The sequence below is a fragment of the Dermacentor variabilis genome, unplaced genomic scaffold, assembly GCF_050947875.1.
Source record: "Dermacentor variabilis isolate Ectoservices unplaced genomic scaffold, ASM5094787v1 scaffold_15, whole genome shotgun sequence".
NCBI lineage: Eukaryota > Metazoa > Arthropoda > Arachnida > Ixodida > Ixodidae > Dermacentor > Dermacentor variabilis.
The window spans coordinates 7,679,252-7,700,026 of NW_027460313.1; the positions used below are offsets into that span (position 1 = coordinate 7,679,252).

At 46.7% G+C, this 20,775-nt stretch overlaps 1 protein-coding gene across 1 annotated transcript in view; it reads left to right on the plus strand.

The window, feature by feature from the left end:
- LOC142567910 (uncharacterized) overlaps window positions 1-12,264 on the plus strand; it is a 99,441-nt gene extending 87,177 nt beyond the window's left edge. The window contains exons 11-12 of the mRNA XM_075678000.1: window positions 9,484-9,681; window positions 12,063-12,264. Of these exons, the coding sequence (XP_075534115.1) occupies window positions 9,484-9,681; window positions 12,063-12,166 (302 nt within the window). The 3' untranslated portion in view covers window positions 12,167-12,264. The remainder of the gene's footprint in view (window positions 1-9,483; window positions 9,682-12,062) is intronic.
- Window positions 12,265-20,775: the final 8,511 nt, after the last annotated feature.

The following is a 20,775-nucleotide window of genomic DNA, read 5'->3' on the forward strand; positions in this document are numbered from 1 at the left end:
AATGCCAATCTGCGTCCTGGCGCCCCTCTTTCCTCCCAAACTCGAGTGACCGCGTCGCGATTCCCCACCTGGTCTCGTCTTGCCACCTTGCGCTTCTTTGTACTACACGCTGAGCTTCGAAAAGAACGACGGAACGACGAGGAATTTATTTATTTATTTATTTATTTATTTATTTATTTATTTATCAATACTGTAAGCCTTGAGAGGCTCATACAGGAGTGGACATACAAACAGTACAGGCGCTTTGTTATACAGGGGGTTTGCAGCAAACTCAAACAAAAAAGCAATGGTTACAATCGACGCGCCAGGTCAGCAATAAGTAAATACAAGGAAAGAAAAACAACCTATACAGTGCGTACGCCATGTAAAGTGTAAGAAGCAGTTAATACAGGAAAAAATGCATTTGGGTATGCCGTGTAATGTACAAACAGTGTCAAGTGTAATGTATATTATCAGACGTGCGCAAGAACCAAGCGCAGAGAAGTACGAAAGAACATGGACACCCGCGTGTGAAAGAAGTTGGGGCATGGCAATACGTCATTGATAACTTTTGAGGACGCTCAGCCAAGACGACCACAATGCGGTCATCATTCCGATAATGACTCGAAGTGTAATTCGATTGTCGACACGAATTAATGCACAGATTGTGAGCAAACGATGTCACTTGGCAGGGAATTCCACAGATGTATTGTTGAAGGGAAAAATGAGTATTTTAGTGTGTCGCAACGCGAAAAGAATGGTCTGATACATTTATCATGGTTAGTTCGACTGGAGTGACGTCCGGGGGGCACCAAGTAGTCGGATTTTGTTAAGGTTATCGGTCATGGTAAAGAAGGTAAAGGAACTTCAAACAGGCCAACCTCCTCCGACCAGCAAAAAGTCGGTATGCCTGCTTGTGTGCGAAGCGCAGTTACGCTGTCGTACCTTGAATACTTTGTGTATATGAATCGGAGCGCCCTGCTTTGGATCTTTTCTAATGCCAAGTTTAAATAGTTTTGATGAGGGTTCCATACTATGCTGCCGTATTCTAATATCGGCCTAACCAGAGTTTTTTAAGCAGTTAATCTCACCGAGGTGAGGGCTGTTGCTAGCGTTCTTCATAAAAATCCGAGTTGTTTGAACGCGCGTGCGCAAACAGTATTGATATGTACGTCCCATTTCAGCGATCTTGTTATTGTGACACCTAGATATTTGAATGAGTCTACTCGTTCCAAGGAAGTATTACTTAGTTTATATGTGAAGTTTAAGGGCTCTTTCTTACGTGTTACAGTCATACACCTGGTTTTCTGTGTGTTAATTTGCATGCCCCATTTTTCGCACCAGGCAACAATGTTTTGTAGAGACTTATTAAGTTTTGTCTGTTCATCGGCTGTTCTAACAGTTGTGTATATGACGCAGTCGTCCGCAAAAAGCCTTATTGTGACCCCTGATTCCATACATGTATACAAGTCGTTAATATATAAAAGAAAAAGAGTTGGCCCCAGGACCGATCCCTGTGGCACACCAGAAAGAACATCAAGATAGTCCGATTCAGTTTTTTTTTTTACGCAAACAAACTGGGACCGATTCGAGAGGTAGGCTTCGATCCATGAAACAGTCTTGGGATTAATACCAATTGATTTGAGTTTGAAGATTAGTAAACTGTGTGGAACGCGGTCGAATGCCTTCGAAAAATCGACAAAAAATGCGTCAGCTTGCAGTCTTGAATCGATTGTTGCAGCAAAGTCGTGTATAATTTCTAAAAGTTGAGTTACAGTTGAAAGCCCTTGCCTGAAGCCGTGTTGTCTGAAGTATAATAGGTTATTTTCTTCCAGATAAGTTACGATAGCTTTATTTATTATATGTTCCATTAGTTTGCAACACGTGCTGGTTAGGGATATTGGCCTGTATGTGTCAAGAAGCTGCTTGTTCCCACCTTTATGAATTGGCACGACCTTTGCGCACAGCCAGTCAGCGGGAAGCACTGCCGTTTCAAGTGATGCACTGAAAATTTTATGCAGGAAGGGGGACAACTGACCCGCGTATCGCTTGAGGAAAGTGCTTGATAAATTATCAGGGCCAGGCGATTTTTTAACGTCTATCTGTAACTGCCCCGTGCCCTTTGTCCACGTCCGTGCAGAACATGCTTCTCTGTCTCTTTTCGACCGGTGGCTCGTACGTGTTTGATGCGTCAGCATCGTCCGTGACGACCGCACCTTTCTTTTCTCCGCGCCCTGCCTTTTCGCGCCTGTTGCCGTCTTTGGCTTTGCTACATTAGCCACCGCACTCCGATCTTTTCGGCGCTTCTTTCTGCGGCGCTTTCTCTTTGAACTCGCTTTCATGTCGCCTTCTCGCGCCTCGTGCTGGCCGGTACACATCTCGTCGGCCTGGATCGGTCTCTTACCCGCACAGTCTGAGTGATTCTTAACTAAATCACCCCTCTCTTGGCTACCTAGACTGGCGGAGAGCCACACCGATCCCTGAACAATGCAGTTGTCTTCTCTTGAGCTACGCAGCTCGCAATCCTGAGAGCTGCCCTCAACTGCATCGCTCAGCTCGCACTTTACTTCGACACGCAGATCTGACTCGACATGGGTGCTCGCGTCTGTCGGGTCAACAGTACTCTGTACTTCGCTAGCAACCTCGCTAACATTACAAGCGACGCACACGCGCGGTAACTGTGCCAATTTGTTCGCAGCTGGCCTAGCTGTCTCTACAGTCCTCTGTTGGCACAGCACCTCGTCGCTCTCACTCCGGCCTTTAACGGCCTCTGCTGCCACTAAGGCTTTGTTAGCTGCTAGCACTTCGAGTTCACTTGTGAACGTGCTGCTAGTCTCGCAGGTGCTACTACTTTTCTCGGCTTTCGACTGAAATCTGCTGTCTACTTCCTCCCACTTTCGCTGCGTCCAGCCTGCAGATTTCTCAAGCCGCTGTTGACTTCGCTGGATATCCTGCTGCAAACCTTGAATCTCTTCGTTCAATGCATCAATGTACTGCCTCGTTACTTCTGTTAGGCCTTTTTCCTGAGAAATTCTTTTCAGTTCCTGCCTAGCTCTTTCCTGTTCTTGCTTAAATTCTTCCTGCTCTTGCCTAATTGCTTCCTGTTCCCGTTTTTTGTTTAGAATTCGTTTACTCATTTGTTCTATGAATTTCGAATCATTGTTACTTTCTAGAATTGTCTTACGAATTTCTGCTTCCGTCAAGTCCTCCTCTACGTCTACCTCGATCTCCTCACACAACCACAACAGGTCAGCTCTCGTCAAACACATTAGGACTATGGTCGCTACTTTAAGCTTTGGCTCGGCTTTCACACAATACTTGTTGCGTTACCCGCGCAAATCAGAATTACCCACTGAAGCTTACCCACTGAAGCAGCACCATATCACCAGTCCTTCTCCACCGTACCCAGTCATTTGCAAGAGGTGGTCAATCTCACGTCGCCTCCAACTTGATCAGGATACCGGTCGTCACGAAGTGCCAACGTCCGTCAGCTGCCGTTGCTGTCTCCGAGTCGTAGGCCGATTTAAGAGCCGTAGGCCGATCTAGGAGCCGTAGGCCGATCTCACCGCTGCCAGTGAGTTGTCAAATTTGGCAGTCGTAGCTGTAGGAAGGAGCTTGACTCTTCGTCGGGACTTAGGAGGGCAGGATTTATTTACAATATTTACATCTTAGACAATACATATATCGATAGTCAAGCGTGACTCCCAAATGGAGCCCGCAAGACTAGCATACAGCAAACAGCTTACGAGCACACAGCTCACGAGTACATTTCGAGCATGACAACGAGCACACAACGAGCACTCAGCTCACCACGACGAGCACTCCTAGCAGCCGACAATCGCTGCTTAAAAGCTCTTGGTCCCCCCCCCCCTCTTGATTCCAAGCGGGCGGAAACGTTCGTCCAGTCATCGTTCGACGTCACCGTAGACCAGCCCTTTTGGAGGAGGATGATGGCTGTTGGAGGAGGATGATGACTCACATACACGTTCCGCACATACACAATGGTGTAAAGGTGCGGAGCCGACGTCAGAGGGACTTCGTAGAACTCTGCTCCGTCCCGGGTGGCGCGGCCGGGCACCACATTGTCTGGTGTCTCGAAAAGCTCATGGGGAGGTTCCGCCAATTACCTCCCCTCGATAACTCTCCTGAGCTGACCCCTCGCCACGTGGCTGCCGGTTATTCGCAGTTCTGTGAAGTGCGCCCCGTCCGGTTGGATTGGAACACGTGCAGCGGGCTGAAATAGCTGGCACGTTGTCACCCCGTACAGCCATTCCTAACAGTGCCAAGAAAACGCTACATTCCGTTCAGCACTTGATACTCCATCTTACTACAAGTACCTTCAGGACTAGTCCTATAGAAAGCCTGTACGTTTAATCCAATGAATGGTCCCTACATCTGCGAAGGACGTATTTAGGTTTCTCCTGCGCCCTGAAGGTTAAGTCAGATATGCAGCATCCATGTCATTCCACTATTCGCGACATATCCAGTGTCAAGCTCTTCCTTAAACTCTGTCCCTCCGGTTCGAAGCACCATCTGAAGAAACAGGCGTCCTTCATCTAGAGAATGTCCTCATGGTTCCTACTCGGCTTCCACCGCCTTGGGAGTGCCAGATTATTCAGTGCGACTTCTCTTTCGTAGAAATAGCGAAACGAGCACCTGAGGTGCACATACAACCGCGTTTTCTTGAACTTAAAGAGAAGTATTCCTGTGATGAATTTTACACAGATGCTTCAAAGTCTCCCGCTCGTGTTGCTTACGCAGCTCTCGGACCCTTATTTTCAACATCTGGCGCCCTAAATCCACACACCAGTACCTTTACAGCGGAAGCATGCGCTATACTTTCGGCTATTCAGCACATAAGGCTCACGACTTCCGCTAGGGCTATTGTCTTCAAAGACTCATTAAGTGTAGTGAGAGCTCTAATTAGTCTACTACAACTACTGCAATATACTACAACTCAAGTATTGTATTGTACTACAACTCAAGTACTACAAGTATTGAATAAGCTACACATTATAAAACCAAAACTATGGAACTGGATAACTGAGAAAACAGCATGATACAATGAAGTACTTGTTTGTCTATTAAGAATAGGAAGCACTTATGGTACTTACTCTTACCTCTTGTCTGGGAGGGATCGTTCGATTTTAGTAAGTGCTGCAGTGACCTCACAGTTCTCCAGGTCCTTATTCAATATCCTGTAATAGAAGCAGAGAGAAAAAAGTATTTCCCTTCTGCGTATCGCGAAAACATACCTCTCCACCCGGCATTCTTTCTTAGCAATGAACCGCTTTTTAACCTGAAAAAGATTGTAAAATTCTTAACTGAGACCGACACACTGAAAATCATTTCGCCGGGTAATTTTTAGCATGTGAACAGCCCTTGTATTCAAGGTCTCTCTTGAAGCTCTAGTGTAACTGTTATAGCTCTTATAGTTTTGTTGCGCCATATGTCTTTATTAAAGCCCAACTGCAATAGCCCACATCACTAATTAGTCAGAGCCATTATTTTTATACAAATATGTTTTACTCCCTTTATGTGACAGTTTTAGGGCCCTTTTACAGTCCTGTCACATCTGCCATTAGGGATTCGTTGCCCGCGTCATCCACGTCTGAAAGATAACATTACCATTTTTCATGGCCTTATTTGGCCATACCTGGACCTTGCGCCATAAAAGACCACACATGAACATAAAGTGAGAAAAATAATGTTTAATGCGTAGCTGTTCAAGGATAAAAAGCATCACGATCTTGCGCAACGTGAGGTTTAACAAAATACCATTGTTCCTATCATCGTTTCTGGTATGGTAGGGTATGAAAAACTTTGATCAGGTCCTACAGGTCGCGCTAGATTCCTAGCCCGACGCGGGCCGCTCCCACATCGGCACCGAAAGGCCTAGCCTCTCGGCCGCATCGCGAGCCCGATGCACTGCCCGTGTCTGTTCTTCCAGTTCGGGGCTACGGAGAGCCGCGTCCCGACGCTCTTTGGTGTTGTCCTTGTCGCTGCGTAACGCGGAGCACCGCCAGAGCATATGTTCCAAGTCTGCTACGCTACCCATCGAGGGCAAGTATATGAAGCCAAGGCTTCGGGAAATACCTTGCTTATTAATAGGGGATTGGGATAGGTTCCCGCCTGCAAGAGCCTCAGGGTGAGAGCTTTGGGTCTGTTTAGCTTTACGTGCGGAGGCGGATATGATCTGCGCGCCAAGTAAAAGTGTTTCGTCAGTTCGTTGTATGCGAGAAGATGGTCCCTGCAGCATGTAACCTCCAAGCATGGCTGCCCTAGCGCCACGCGGTCTTTAGGCCCTCGTGCAGCGTCGTGAGCTGACTCGTTGAGATTAGTCGGCGCTCCGTCAGTTTCTCCATTGTGTACGGAAAACCAAATGAACGTGTGTGGGTTAGAGTCCTTGCCGCGGAGAACTGCCAGGGCCTGTCTGGAAACGGTGCCCTTGCCAAAGGCTCTCATTGCCACCCTCGAGTCACTGTGTATTCTGGTTCTCTTGCCATCCAGGAGTGCCAGGGCGACGCCTACCTTTTCCGCCGTCTTTGGATCCGTTGTATATAGGGACGCGGAATTCGTGACGTTTCCTCTACCGTCCAGGCACACCGCGGTGAACGCTCACCTGTTAGGTTCGAACGCCGCATCGGCGAAAGTGCTTTCTTATACTAGTGCCCTGGCTTTCTCGAGCAGGGCTTTGGCTCTAGCTTGCCTTCTGCCCACGTTGTGTACTGGGTGTGCGTTCCTCGGAACGGGCATGACCGTGATGCAGTCCCTCAGCGTCCTCTGCAACTGACAGTACTTATCTTCAACCACGGTGGGCAAGATGCCGACCCTCTTTAAGGTTTGTCTTTCGGACTGAGTGGTGGAGAGGCTGATGTATTGAGCTCTCTCTTGCGCCCCGGCAATCTCTTCTAGAGTGTTGTGCATGCCCAACTGCATGAACCTCTCGGTCTTCGTATATAAGGGTAAACCCAGGCCTCTCTTAATCACCTTTCTCAGGAGCGCGTTGAGTTTGTCCTCCACCCTCTGCCATTCGTGCAATGCAGCGACGTAGGCAAAGTGACAGAGAACGAAGGCGTGCACCAACCCGACGACGTTGTCTTCGTAGCTGTGTTGTTTTTTTTGGCATAGCTTTTTCCATACAGTGATGTGCGTGGAGCTTCACAGAATCGAAGATATTTTAGTGCAGACAAAGAAAGCTTCCCTATATGCGAAAATTTTCCACATATGCGTGATATCCGCCCATATTTTGTTTTCGTAGTAAAGCTTAAGAATGCAGCCTTAAGAATGATACGGTTGCCAGCCATATCTTCTCAGAGGCTTAGGTAGGTAGAAGTCCCACACAGCCATTGGAGCACCTGAGTGCCGTAGGCGATTGTAGGCGCGAGATCTAAAAAGCGTGGCCTGTAGCCTACTGCCTGCGTGTGATTATGACCGTCCCGAAAGCCTTTGATGGTGTTAGCTCCTGCGCCGAATCTCGTAACCCTATCCGAATCCCTATCTAACCGGTTCTTTATGATGAATAATAATCACTGCTTCTATTCCAAAATGTCACCGGCTTGTCTTCATAATTAGCATCTAAATGATAAAACGATTACCTGTAGAAAAAGTCTGATTGCACAAATGTCAGTGGTTGCCTTGCAGACACTAACATTACCGCACAAGAAATCGCAATGTTCAATTTACTAACGAGATTTGCATAGTCAAAATTTAATTATTGGCTTAAAGCAACAAACTGCAATTGCACTAATGATCCCCAATATAATGGAGACATGTCCTCTCCACAGAAACACTGTGACTTACACCAGGCTTTCGATATCAGTATCCGAATTCTGCTAAAGAAATGCATAGGCGTTAATTTTCTTCCGGCAATCCGCGAAGAATGATTTCAGAATAATAATAACTGCCATTAATAAAAACAAAATAGACATTCCGTTTATTTGGTTTCTTTCTTTACGTGCGTGTATTGTTCAAGTTCACGCTGCTAATATGAATAAAAGCACCAGCAACCAATTAGCCCGCCTCACCGCCTTCACAACTAGAAAGCCAATGTATTTCATGGTACATTCTAGCAACTGATATCTCAAAATGGATGGTTTCCTGAAGTATTTGATGGGTGGGCATAACGTTATTATTATATGGCTTCATTATGCAATTAGAGTTTGAATCCTAACGCTAATAATTAAAAAGTTATTTATTGAAGCGTCGTTATTTAGGAAAAAAACTAAACTCTGCGGATTGCTGGACAAATTATATTCGCTTCTTCTTCTTGTGAACCCCATCAGCAGGCTCAATGCACCTTATGTAACATGTCATTTTTCAGATATCTCTTCGAAAAACACTATGCACATACAACGCACATGCTGGTATCCGTATGAAGCGAAGCTTCACCGAAGTGTTACATTGAATGCTGTAAAACACATTAGGGCGATATGCCAAGATTAGGCACATACCTAGCGGCACATATTCATTGGCCCAAGAATGGGGCGGCTGGAATCAAAATTTTCCAAAATTAAGTAAGTAGTAGGATAGGATGCGCTATTTCATCAAGAGGTCTGTGTGCTATTGAGATACCACTGAGCCGACACACTATGGACGCGCTTTATGTCATACCTTATTGCTTTTTAAGGCAGTGTGCAGAGGTCTGTTCACTCGCACTACCTTGTCGGTGACTATTCAGTGTTATACGAGAAGTATACCGCTCCCTCGAACTCGGCAAGAAGCACAGCGACGACACACAGTAGCGAATCAATGCGGCAAAGAAGGCTTCGCTTTAAAGGCACGGCATGACGGATGTAAGCACTAAGAAGAAAACTTTGAAATTCCTCGTCTTCTTAATTTTCAATTGCCTAATAGCTCCCAATTTATTATGCACTGATTGAGTGGCACTTGGTGTCATCGGATTTGCTCACTCATTCGACAATTCAGAGCAAAGTTTCTCTGCCACCCAAAAAATGGGACATTGAGGCAAGATTAGTTTCCTGGACCTCCTTTCTTCTCTTTTGATAAACCTTCACCGCTATGCAACACAGTTGCGCTTCGTATACCCGTTGCCTAAGTTATCTTGGGGCCGCGATTTATGACACTTCTCTGTTAAAAACTAAAGGTGTCAGCGACGTGCAAGTGGTGTAGTGGCGCCGATTCATTGACGAAAAAAAAATTATCCTATGCTGCTGGCTCAGAGCAATCCCATATTTCAATCGTGGCTATCCTGAAATCTCAGTAATTAAGTTATGTTAACCACAGTCCCAATTCGCTTATCCTTAAATCCCCAAGTTTGTTGGTTAAAAATTGAGACATCGGTAAGCATAGGCATTTGGGAGTTGCACATTGCATGTAGATAAAACAGTAAAATATATCCATAAGGATAAGCATATACAAGTTGCGCATTCCATGTAAGCGCACAGTATTTCTGCGCACGGGAATCCCCGTTGCGCCTCATAATGTAGTATTTATTGCAATTCAATGGAATTCACAGCACCCTCACACATGTCGCAATTGCAGGTCCACCACCACTCAGTGTGGTCACTATCACGAGAAGTGAACATGATGCAACACTGCGCTGGAGCGTGCCGCATCCAAGTGCATTCAACGGCGTCGAAGTTACATGGAACTGTAATGGCAGCACGAGTATCGTCCATTTCGCCAAAATAAATCAAATTCTCTGGAACCCTTTTTTCTCCGGGCAGGCATTGCTACCAGGTGAGAAGCAGCAGCTGGTATTTGTACTTTGTCCAAATGGAAGTGTGCTGCATTCAGTACATGCACAAAACTCGCGATTTCTGCGCGGTTCGAATCCAAGAAGAAACCAACTTGGTTATGACATGACTAACATAAATCATTGATTGGACGTTTCTCTAAACAATATTTTTGTCCAGTATTTTCTTCACTTCGCCAACGTGGTTTCGGAGCTTTTTTTTATGCGCTTCGACGATATGCTAAATACATTTTACAACAATATACTCAGTCTATGCTTGTGCACATTAGTAACAGAGCATGGAAATTTTAGAACGGCTTTGCAGAATCTCGTGTAAACATCTTGCAAATTGCAGTAGAGAAGACGTGATCTCTGCTTCGCGCAGCAGGCTAACACGTATTATAGCACATTCCTTCAACATCGAGTCGGTTGCACCAGCTCTAATTAAACTAGGAATATTGCGCTTTCCTGTTCTCTTCTACAGGTAATTTAATTTCCTAATTCAATCCGTTTATTTGCACAATATTGCTACGAGTCACTTATTCTGCGGATGAAGTGGACGTTTTACTTCGGTTACAAACGCTGGCGCATAGCCACGAAGCATGGAAGTCGAGAAAGAGGACGAGCTGTGCCCCGTCCCGCCATCGTTGTTGTTGTGGTGCCGCTCGCTGCCACTGTATATATACTGTAGATAAACCCTTTTTCACAACTCCGCATAACATCTTTGCTGGAGGTATTAGGTATATCCGAAAGACAGCACGGAACTTCGCAGTGGACATCTTCTGGGCTGTGCGACCATGTCGACCGAGTTGCCCACTGACTCTGCCTCGACTACCACAAGGTCGGTTTTCCCGGCCCAACTCCGAGACCCTGGTATCTTCTCCGGTACTGACGCCATTGACGCCAAAGGCAAGTTAACCGAATACGAGCGAGCCAGCAAAAACAGACGGTGCGACCCAACCATTATGCTGGCTAACGTATCCACTACCTCAAGGTAAGGGCCGGTGTTCGATTCCAAACACACGAGGAGGAAATGGCTAGTTGGGACACCTGCAAGGAAAAAACTGCAGGAGCTCTTCGCGAAGTCAGTCGGGTGCCAGCGAGCGGCCAAGAAGGAACTTTCGTGCCGGGCCCAAGCATCAACTGAACCATATGTCGTTTCCATTCAGGACGTGTTAGCCCTGTGTCGTCTGGTTGATGACAAAATGCCTGAAGCTGACAAAGTCACCCACCTACTTAAAGGCATCGCTGATGATGACTTCAATTTACTACTATATAAGGACTGGTCGGCCATCGACGACATAATAAAATAGTGCCGACGCTTTGAAGAAGTGAAGAACCATAGTGTCACGCAACAATTCGAGCGGCTCCCTAACACCTCCGTTAACTCAACGTGAGAGGACGTCTCGCCACCTGGTACCGAAAGTTTGCTGCGTCTTGTGCGGCGTGATAACGGGGCCGCGTCTGCATCTGTTTTCAAGCCCGTTCTTACGACGAGTCCCGCCCGGCAGTATCGTTGATCGAAGCCGTCGTACGCGAAGAGCTGGCGAACACAGGCATTCATCCAATTTGCGCTGTAAGTCGCCATACGGCCAGCAATTTCTTTCTTCCTCCCCGCCCACAATGGACCTATACCAGATACGGCGGTCCAAACCAGTGCCACTCGCGTGACGATAAGCCAATATGCTTCCACTGTAATGGGATAGGCCATAACTTCCCGCCATTGTCGCTATCGCGGGCCGTCGTCACCTGGTCCCGCGTAGACTTACCACCAGGAAGACAGTCGGTCTTCGTTACATGCTCGCAACGGCCCACTGCACCCTGATGTTCGGGCTCCGACTCCACGCGATGACCGCTCGCCATTCCCGCAGAACCGGCATCCTCGCTCTCGGCCGGTATCCTCGTCCACCTTCGGAAAACCGACCAGTGCATCTTCCAGAGGTGATGCTGCATTGGCCAACCGACCAGGAAATCCTCTGTTGACCCTGGCTACCCGACAAAGCCTTTTCGATGGAGAAGTGGATGGCGTGCCTGTATCGGCGCTCATAGACACTGGGGCGCAACTATCTTTCATGAGTGCTCTCCTTTCTCGTCGTCTTCGCAAGGTTCTTACGCCAGCCTCGTCGCCTGTCGTTCGCGTTGCCGATGGCGGTAGTCTTGCGCCGTTGGCATGTGTTCTGCGCGTGTGAGCTTCACTCGCCACCAGATCTCAGTTGTATTCGCCGTTCTAGACCAGTGTCCCCATGACGTTATCCTTGGTCATGGCATCCTGAGCACCCATTCTGCCCTCAATCTCCCGTAACAATATAGAGAAATCTATTCCAGAAGTTCTAAGGGCAAAGTTTGTAACAGTGACAATATTTTAATTCTATTGATGACTTTGCAGGTATCCCTGAAGACGGAGAATATTGCAAGGCATCTGTTTCAATGTACGAAGACCGAGACGGAGATATCTATTATGGTCCAGTGATGCCAGTCATTCTTCAGTAGCGTAGCGACGGCGATACCATAGCAGTGGTATTCCACCACCCTCGGCGATGCAGGTACCTTCATCTCTGCGGTCACCACTGGAAATAAATAGGACACATTCAATCTACGTGGCGTACTCAATTGAAGGTAATAGTTTAATTAGAGGGTGTTGCTCAGCATGAAACGTGAGGTGTGGAAGCTCAATGGTAGTTCCACGACACTTCGATATCGCATAATCGCCACGTGCACAATAGAAAGAAAATAGAAGCTTTCACATACCGAAACTGTACATTGGGTTATGAAAGACATTGAAGGGAAGGCTCCGGTTTTTTTTTTTTTGCCACATCAGATTCCTTAATTTGCATCCAAAGTTCGGCTCACGAGGCTGCACACGCTGCCATGCCCTCAGGCACACGCCGCCATACGCCAGCTTCAGAAGCTGCTCTAGCCAACTCTGGCGCCTTCCTCCATGCAAAGCAATCTTGAAAAAAGTCGCAGTTTCGCCGGAAAGGCCAAGCATCGATTGCGATAGCAAATTTGTAGAAAGCCACCATCGTCGGCTAACCATCGCACGCTTTCACTCGCACATACAGCATACGGCGCGAGGCGAAGATATTATCGCACTTAGATTTTACACGGAACATCGCGGCGACGCCTACCGCGATGATGATGGCGTATATGTGCATGGTGTCCATATAATCGCTTCGCAATAAAACGAGCTCTCGTGGGCACGGGAGAATACGCGAGAAAGTCACGCAGAGTCCGCAGTGGCCGCTACGCAGTGCCTAACGCGGCAAAGTCCGCAACCACGTCAGCCGGGGCGGCAACGGAGACGACCAAACGCCCGCGCTTAAGCCCGAAATTGCTCGGCGCTTAAGCCAAGTAGCGAGTGAAAATGCCCGGCGCTTAAAAAAAAGCTGCGGGTGCGCACGAGACGCCGGGCGTGCTCCCGCGTCAAGTGCATGCGCACTGCCGCCTCCGAGGCTTCCCTGCGTACGCAGAGCTTTCACGGACGCACAACTAAAACTGCCCAATAGAACATTTCCATCCTGCGAGCCCGCGACGCTTGGCGCATTCGGCGCATCGCATAGCAGCAATTTACATCTTCCAGTTGAAGAAGTAAGAAGCCTACCTCGCCAACACTGTTGTTGGCTCTGGCAAAACCGTCATATGAGGCATCGCTCAGGACAAAGCATAAGCCGTCGTCATCGTTGCAGGAAAGGCTATCGCCGTCACTGCCGTCGTCCAGGGAACTAATAGCGCTGTCTGCTGAAATTCTTGTGTATTCAAGCCTTTGGTAACTATTGTGCGAATGAGGGGGCGCCACTGGGGAGAGAAATTAACCGAACCGACATGCTTTCGCATTCTATGTAAACGGTTTTTTGATATAGCATTGGATTGCTTCTTACCTGGACTTTGCAGTGTGTTCGAATCAAGCAAAAAGTAAAATGAACCAAGGTTGAGTCAACGCGACTCGTCTGTCAAGTTTAAAAATATACAGATTCAATGCACATGTTGGGATCTGTCTGAGGCGACGCTTTAGTAAAGCGGTTCACTAAATGCTTGAGAACTAACGGTGATGCGCAGAACTGTGCTTACTTGCATCCTATGCAACTAGTAATCTCATGGAATGTTTTTTTTCTTTATCAACCACAAAGGTCAGACTTAATTGTCTTGTTCACACGCTGTGCCAAAATAACTCCTTCAGGCAGACGCACTGTGTGAGACATATGCACCGCCTCACAGCGCATATCAGTAATATCAGCACTCTCAGTAACTCACCTCTCACCGTGATGCCAGGTGCATGCGCAGAAACGTACGACACGCATCGAGCAACATTTGGCGATTGTAGTATTGTAGTAGGCTGTGGTACCTCTTATAGTATTCTAGTGGGCGTGACCATTCTGGAAGATCGTTCATGAACGGAAACCCACGCAGTGACACCTACTAATAAAATAAAAGAAAATACAGTGAATCGAAGAATCCGGTAAATATAATTCACTCCATTAACAGATCGGTGTGTTTTAGAGATGCTTGTGAGCCGACATTATATGTTTAGGTTTTACGTAGGCAGTTAATTTTTACGCCCAACAAAGCTGGACATACTTGGTCAGCATACATGGGTTGTATAAGCCACTTCGTGGGTACGTTCGTATAACCTCTTTCAGAAGTATATTCTACAAATATGTCCGCAAATATATTTCCGCAAAAATATAAACAATAAGTACATTCGCCCAGAAAGCGAGCGACCCAGAAACACCCACCAGCCAGGCAGTCACGCCAAACCCGGCAAAGCACAGCAGAAAAAGCTTCGCTGTAGTAAGTAAAAAAGAAAGCGCAATAACGAAACGAAACATAGTCGAGTGAACCCCTTTGTGCAACGTACGTTGGGGCACGCCAGCGGGCAGTCAGCAGGTGTCTCCAGAGCTGTGCTAGAGCGGAGAACGAAAACGGCGAACTGCAGACGCTCGGCTGATCCGTAACCGCGCGGGAACATTAGGCACAGCTTTAGCTGCGTCAGTTATTCCGAGTTGCCAAACAGTCACAGCTGCAATTCCGACAAATACAATAACCAACAATCGCAGTTCGCAATAGACCCACCACCGCGAAATCGAGTTGCCAAGAGCGCCGGTGCCGAAGCGCAGTACATGGCGCAGCAGCATGGAGAAGACCAAGGGTAGCCCTGACCACTGGCACACGTCAATATAGACGCCAGCGGTGCCTTGGCGCTCAAGGCACGTGCCGCGCTCGCCGGAGGAAGGAGGCGTGCAGCCAAACGCCCGCGTAGGCGTGCTACCGCACGTATGTACATTCGGGAGCTTTTTTGAAGGCGATCGCGCTAGCACCGACATAGTCGAATAAATCTTCTCCTTCTCAGGGACCTGATGACGAGCAAACAGCTTACTCTCGCCCATGCATAGCTCGAATGCGTCTGCTTGGTGGCGCTGCGATAAATGTCGATCGGCATTCCCGCGATCACCTTCATAAAGTCGGCCACTGTACGCTTACCAGCGCGCGCAATATCGCTCGTGTACGCGCCGTGAGCCTGCCGCGCCTCGCGAGGTTAGTATGCACAATGGAAGCGCGCCGGCCGCCCCTGTGTAGACATCTTCGTAGACATCGCTTCGTATTGAGCTACTGATAGTGTTTCATAGCTCCCCATGTGGATTTGACAACTATCCGACCGAAGCTGGTGCAAGACAAAGATATGCCGCACCATGCAGCATGGCCAGGCTGTAGTGCAGCCAGGGCGCGCACATAGCAATAGTCCGCGTAGCTTCGTGTGCTGCTTAGCGTGGATACGGCGGTCGCAGATGTTGTACCTCGACACTTCCTTTTCACCCCACTCCCGTAGGCGCCACCATGTTTGGTGATGCGACCATTGCTTGCCTCAGCAGGCCTCCGTTGGCTCTGTTTGTAACGGCAGCGCACGATGCCTTTGCAGCGGAGCAGGACGGAACAGTGACTGCGTGAACGGAACGAAACTTTCGGCAGTGCTTCAGAAGATATGTAAATTTCGCATATCCATCCTTTCGAATTCATTACTCCTTGTTTGTCCCAATAGTGCGAGCATTGCCGCTAAGTACGGGGGTAGACTTTTTTTTTTCAATCACATATATATAGTCACCTGCAACAGTATGCGGGATCTTCAACGTGTGGCGTAGCGATACAGAACTGCACGGCTGCGCTGTCTACCGTCACGCAACGCGGTGTCAAGGCTGCACAAAACGCGCCTGGCGCGGAAGTGCCGGGAGCCTTGACATCACGCTGTGTGATGGTAAGTGGTGCAGCAATGCAATGTTGCGTCGCTCCGCCACGCAGTGCAGATCCCGCATACTTTAACGGTTGACTGGGCCCTCAGGTAAAGCACTAAACCACGAATTATGTCATTCACTCATCATCGTTTCTTTGTTTATAGCAAATATTGTGATGTGATGTAAATTTTATTTCATACCCTGGCGTAGTTTCTATGTTACTAAATTTATAAACGAAATCATCATGTGGTCCCGACAACCATACTAACGTGTTTCTGAAGAGATATGCTGAATATGTTGCAAACTTTCTAGTTATTCTATTTCGTATTTGATTACTTCATGGACAATTACCGAGCGACTGGAAGATGGCCAGGGTTGTGCCAATACACAAAAAAGGTGACCGCGCATTATTACAAAATTACCGTCCAATATCACTTACATCATCATGTTGTAAACTAATCGAACATATTATTGCCAACCAGATTAATGAATTTTTAGATGCGCTTGCAGTCCTCTCTAATTTCCAGCACGGCTTTAGAAAAAGATACTCAACAATTACACAACTAGTGACAGTAATACATTCACTCGCTTCTTGTCTTGATAAGAACGGTCAAATTGGTGCAATATTTCTTGACTTCAGCAAAGCTTTCGATAGAGTTTCCCATGACAAACTAATATTAAAACTCAGACGCATTGGCCTCCCGGAAATTTTAATCATGTGGATAACAAACTATTTAACCAATTGCTACCACTTTGTAGCAGTCAATGAGCAACAATCAGGTTGCCTTATGGTCGGTTCTGGCATGCCCCAAGGAAGTGTGCTGAGGCCATTATTGTTTCTATTATAAATTAATGACATTACTACTGAACTTGATCCAAATGTCCAAATCAGGTCGTTTGCTGATGATTGTCTGCTTTTTGAAGAAATAACTACAATTAACGGCCAAATCCATCTTAACTCCTCTCTTTCTAAGATTTTAAATGGTGTGAAACGTGGCACATGAAACTTAACACTGATAAGACGGTCTTTCCTCGCTTCTCTCGCAAAAAAGCTCCGCTTTCTTTTAACTACAGGCTAGGTTTGTCACCTTTGCTGGAAGAGACGAAATATAAGTATTTGGGTGTCACACTTACGAATACGAATCATGGAATTTACATATAGATAACATCTGTTCTTCTGCATTCCGTAAACTATTCTTTTTAAGACATTAGCTTAGAAATTCTCCCCTAGCGTAAAATTACTTGCGTACAATTCACTAATTAGACCGAAACGTGAATATGCAGGCGTTGTCTGGGACCCGTTTAATAAACATAATATCGCCCGCCTAGAAAAAGTACAGAGAAAAGCTGTAAGATTTATTTACTCTAAATTTTCCCCGTATGACACACCCTCTGAATTAATGCCGATTAGCGGTATCCAATGTCTTGAACAACGAAGAAAAAATTTACGTTTCCAATTTCTTTTCTTGCTTTGGAATCAAGATCTCGCTATTAACCCTTCTCCATATCTGTCGCTTTCAACGTCAAGGCATACACGCCACCATCATCCTAATTCCCTGACGCCGTATTTTGCGCGAACAGATTCATTCCAGTTTTCATTTTTTTTTCCTCGCACTGTAACCGACTGGAGTGATTCTTTATTGCCTTTCGCCACACTTTGATGTTTTTTAAACTTTGTTATTATTGTTCATTGTTTTGTTGCCATTTAACCCACCCTGCTTGGACCTGTACAAGGTTTGCAGTATTGAATAAAGAAAGAAGAAAAGAAAGAAATAGTTTAGAAGCCACAGGTTTTCATCTTTCGTGGTTTGTTCATTAACGTATTTTCGTGAAATTTTTTTACAATAAACATATTATACGTGATGACACGTGGCTGTGTCACTTGCGCTAAACTTCCTTATACAGCGCCTCAAGCATATATAATACTTTCAAGTTTCACAACAGCTTAGAGAATATCCGCAATACGTTTCCTCATTCGTTTCCGCTGTGGCTCATCATGATACATTCAGCTTCGATAAACGTAACATATCTAAACCATTTGCTTGTCAGCAAACTCTATAACAAGTGCACTCATATCTTCATATCTAATTAATTGGGCATTTGTCTATGCGAGTTCGGTGAATGGAGCCGGATGTCTGTGGAGACCATAAAATTGCTTCTCAACGCCGAGCGGAGGTCTACAAAACTTGCGGTGTCATCGGCTAATTACATTTTTTGAAACATTGTCTTTGGCCAAAATGATCAAAAAATTGCTTCGTCACGTTAAAAACCTTGGCTTTAGTTTTTTGATGAATCTACTGCAATGCGGTGCAAAGATGCCAGGTCCAAGAAAACCTGCAAGGGCTGCTACAGTAAAACAGCGGTAACTGTTGAAACAGGGGTATAGTGGCACATCTTATTTTAGTGCTTATGCATTGTCGGCACAAAACACTGCGAGTTGAGAAGCATTTCGTACAAACATTGATGTGAAAATACCACAGTTGTCCGTCCGCTATCTAAAAAAGCAGCCTTATGTACAAGTGTCTACATTCATACAGCATATTTAACAGATAAAAGTTCACGCTGAAACTTCTCTAGGAGTTGTCTGTATGCGTAAGCATCGTGCCATTTCTCCATCTCAGACAGCCCGGTGTCATCAATGTTAGGAAACTTGATCCAACCAGTATAAACGACATCGCTGTGCACTGTAAGCAAAAATTAGCCGAGATGGGAGTTTTATCGACCCAAAACCACCCATGCCCCAATCATTTACTCCGTCATAGCGTAGTGAAGACGGCATATATCGTCATTATACTTCCATTGGTTAGCAAAGGCGTACAAAAACGACAACACCTGATTATGCTTCCCACGGAATTTCAGGTCACGAGATAGGAAACTCCCCATGAGAGTTTTAAATACCATTTTTGATATAGCGACGTGCGTGTTTGTGTGAGCGCGCGTCCGTGTGAAGCTTGTGAAGCTCCAGTCTCCTTGCTGGTAATCTCATATGAGCATTTGCCGAGAGAACGAATTATCAGCGCGCCGAGCAGCAGCAACGACCGATTATTGTTTTGTGCAAACGTGTCAAGGTTCATTGCACCGCTCAAACGCGCTGGACATCTTCCTTGGTTTGTACGGATGAAATCCGCCAGAACGTTTTCGGTGTCTGAGGAAACGCCAATGCGACAAAATGATGTGCGCCTGTGCAAGGCGTGTTTTGGCTCTGATGTACGGCCGCTCAATCTGCGAAATCGTGCCGTTTGTGCACTCGACGCACAAGTCGTGTTATACAACTGTGGGCAACAGTTCACCAACTCCCGGGCGAATTGCAGCAGCAAGTGCGACTTTATATATATATATATATACATATATATATATATATATATGTATATATATATATATACATATATATATATATATATGTATATATAGCAGCAGCTGCTGCTGCTGCCGCTGCCACCGCTGCCGCTGCCGCCTTTGCTGCTGCCACTGCCGCCGCCGCTGCTGCTGCTGCTGCTGCTTCCGCCGCTGCTGCTGCTGCCGGCGGCGGCGGCGGCGGCGGCAGCAGCAGTTTGGCGCCGCCGCCGCCGCCACCTAACTTTCACCGTGGCAATGGCCCCCGCTCATGCAGAAAGCCTGCAAAAGAGTGTCACCCTAATAACAGGCTCACAACAACCATATCGCTTGCTTCTTAGACGCTACGTGACAAGGCAAGTCACTCTATGCTACCGACAAAATTCGCCGATCATCAGCGCATCCTATAGCGCCCAGGTCACACGCGCTTGGAAGGGAACCAACTGGCCGATTCGCTAGCTCGAGGTATTATTAACTGGGCAAATTCGACTGAGACTCTCCTGGGAATCCACTGTAGCAACCCCAGTAAAACGAATGACTGAGAGATTCTCCCTCATCAGCGCGCTACCAGATAAGAAATAACCTCCCTCTCACCCACAACTCAGCGCAGAGGAAGCCGCAAGCTGACGCAAAATGCACACGTGGGCATTCCTCCGCCCTAAATTATAAAATGCCATGTTCCCCATTCGCTACAGGGCCGGCATTACGTGGTACGGCGGCATACCAAGACTGCAAAGCTTTACATTGGATTGTGAATCACACCCGTTTGATAAAACACCCTAAACAATGTAGCAATACGAGGTCAAGGGGATGGCCGAGGCTGCAGTGAGCTCTGGACTAAGACGGGACTCCGACCATTCCATCAAAATCCTTTTGAACAATAAAAGTATTTCTCTTTCTCGCCATCTTTAGCAACATTTATACGTTACGAACATAAAGCGTTCTCAATTCGACCGTTGTTAAAAGCACCCGCCGCGGTGGTTAAACGGCCGTGGCGTTGCACTGCTAAGCATGAGGTTGCGGAATCGAATCCCGGTGGTGGCAGCCGCATTTCGATGGGGGCGAAATGCAAAAACGCCCGTGTTCCGTGCATTAGGGGCCCGTTAAAGATCCCCAGGTGATCAAAATTAATCCGGAGTCCCCCACTACTTTGTCCCTCATGATAAAATTGTGGTTTTGCCACGTAACACCCCAGAATTCATTCATAGATGAAAGCAAGTGAAATTAAACTTAACAAGTTTCAGGGGAGAACAGCTTTGCTATTTTGCCAGTCAGCTATACGATGTTTAAAAGATTATGTGACTTGACACAACACTTCCTTTTTACATCGAAAATGCATTCGATTTTGTCTGCATCTTGAAAATACGCACATCTACTTCAACGTGCACTTTACAATATCTGGACACTGTGCCATAATACATAATACACACCTACGATGATGCCCGATACAAACTACACACCCATCTTGATTCTATTGTGTGTCGCCAATTTGTACATGAATATATGCCGTAACTAATTCAAAACAAATTTACTGATGGGGTC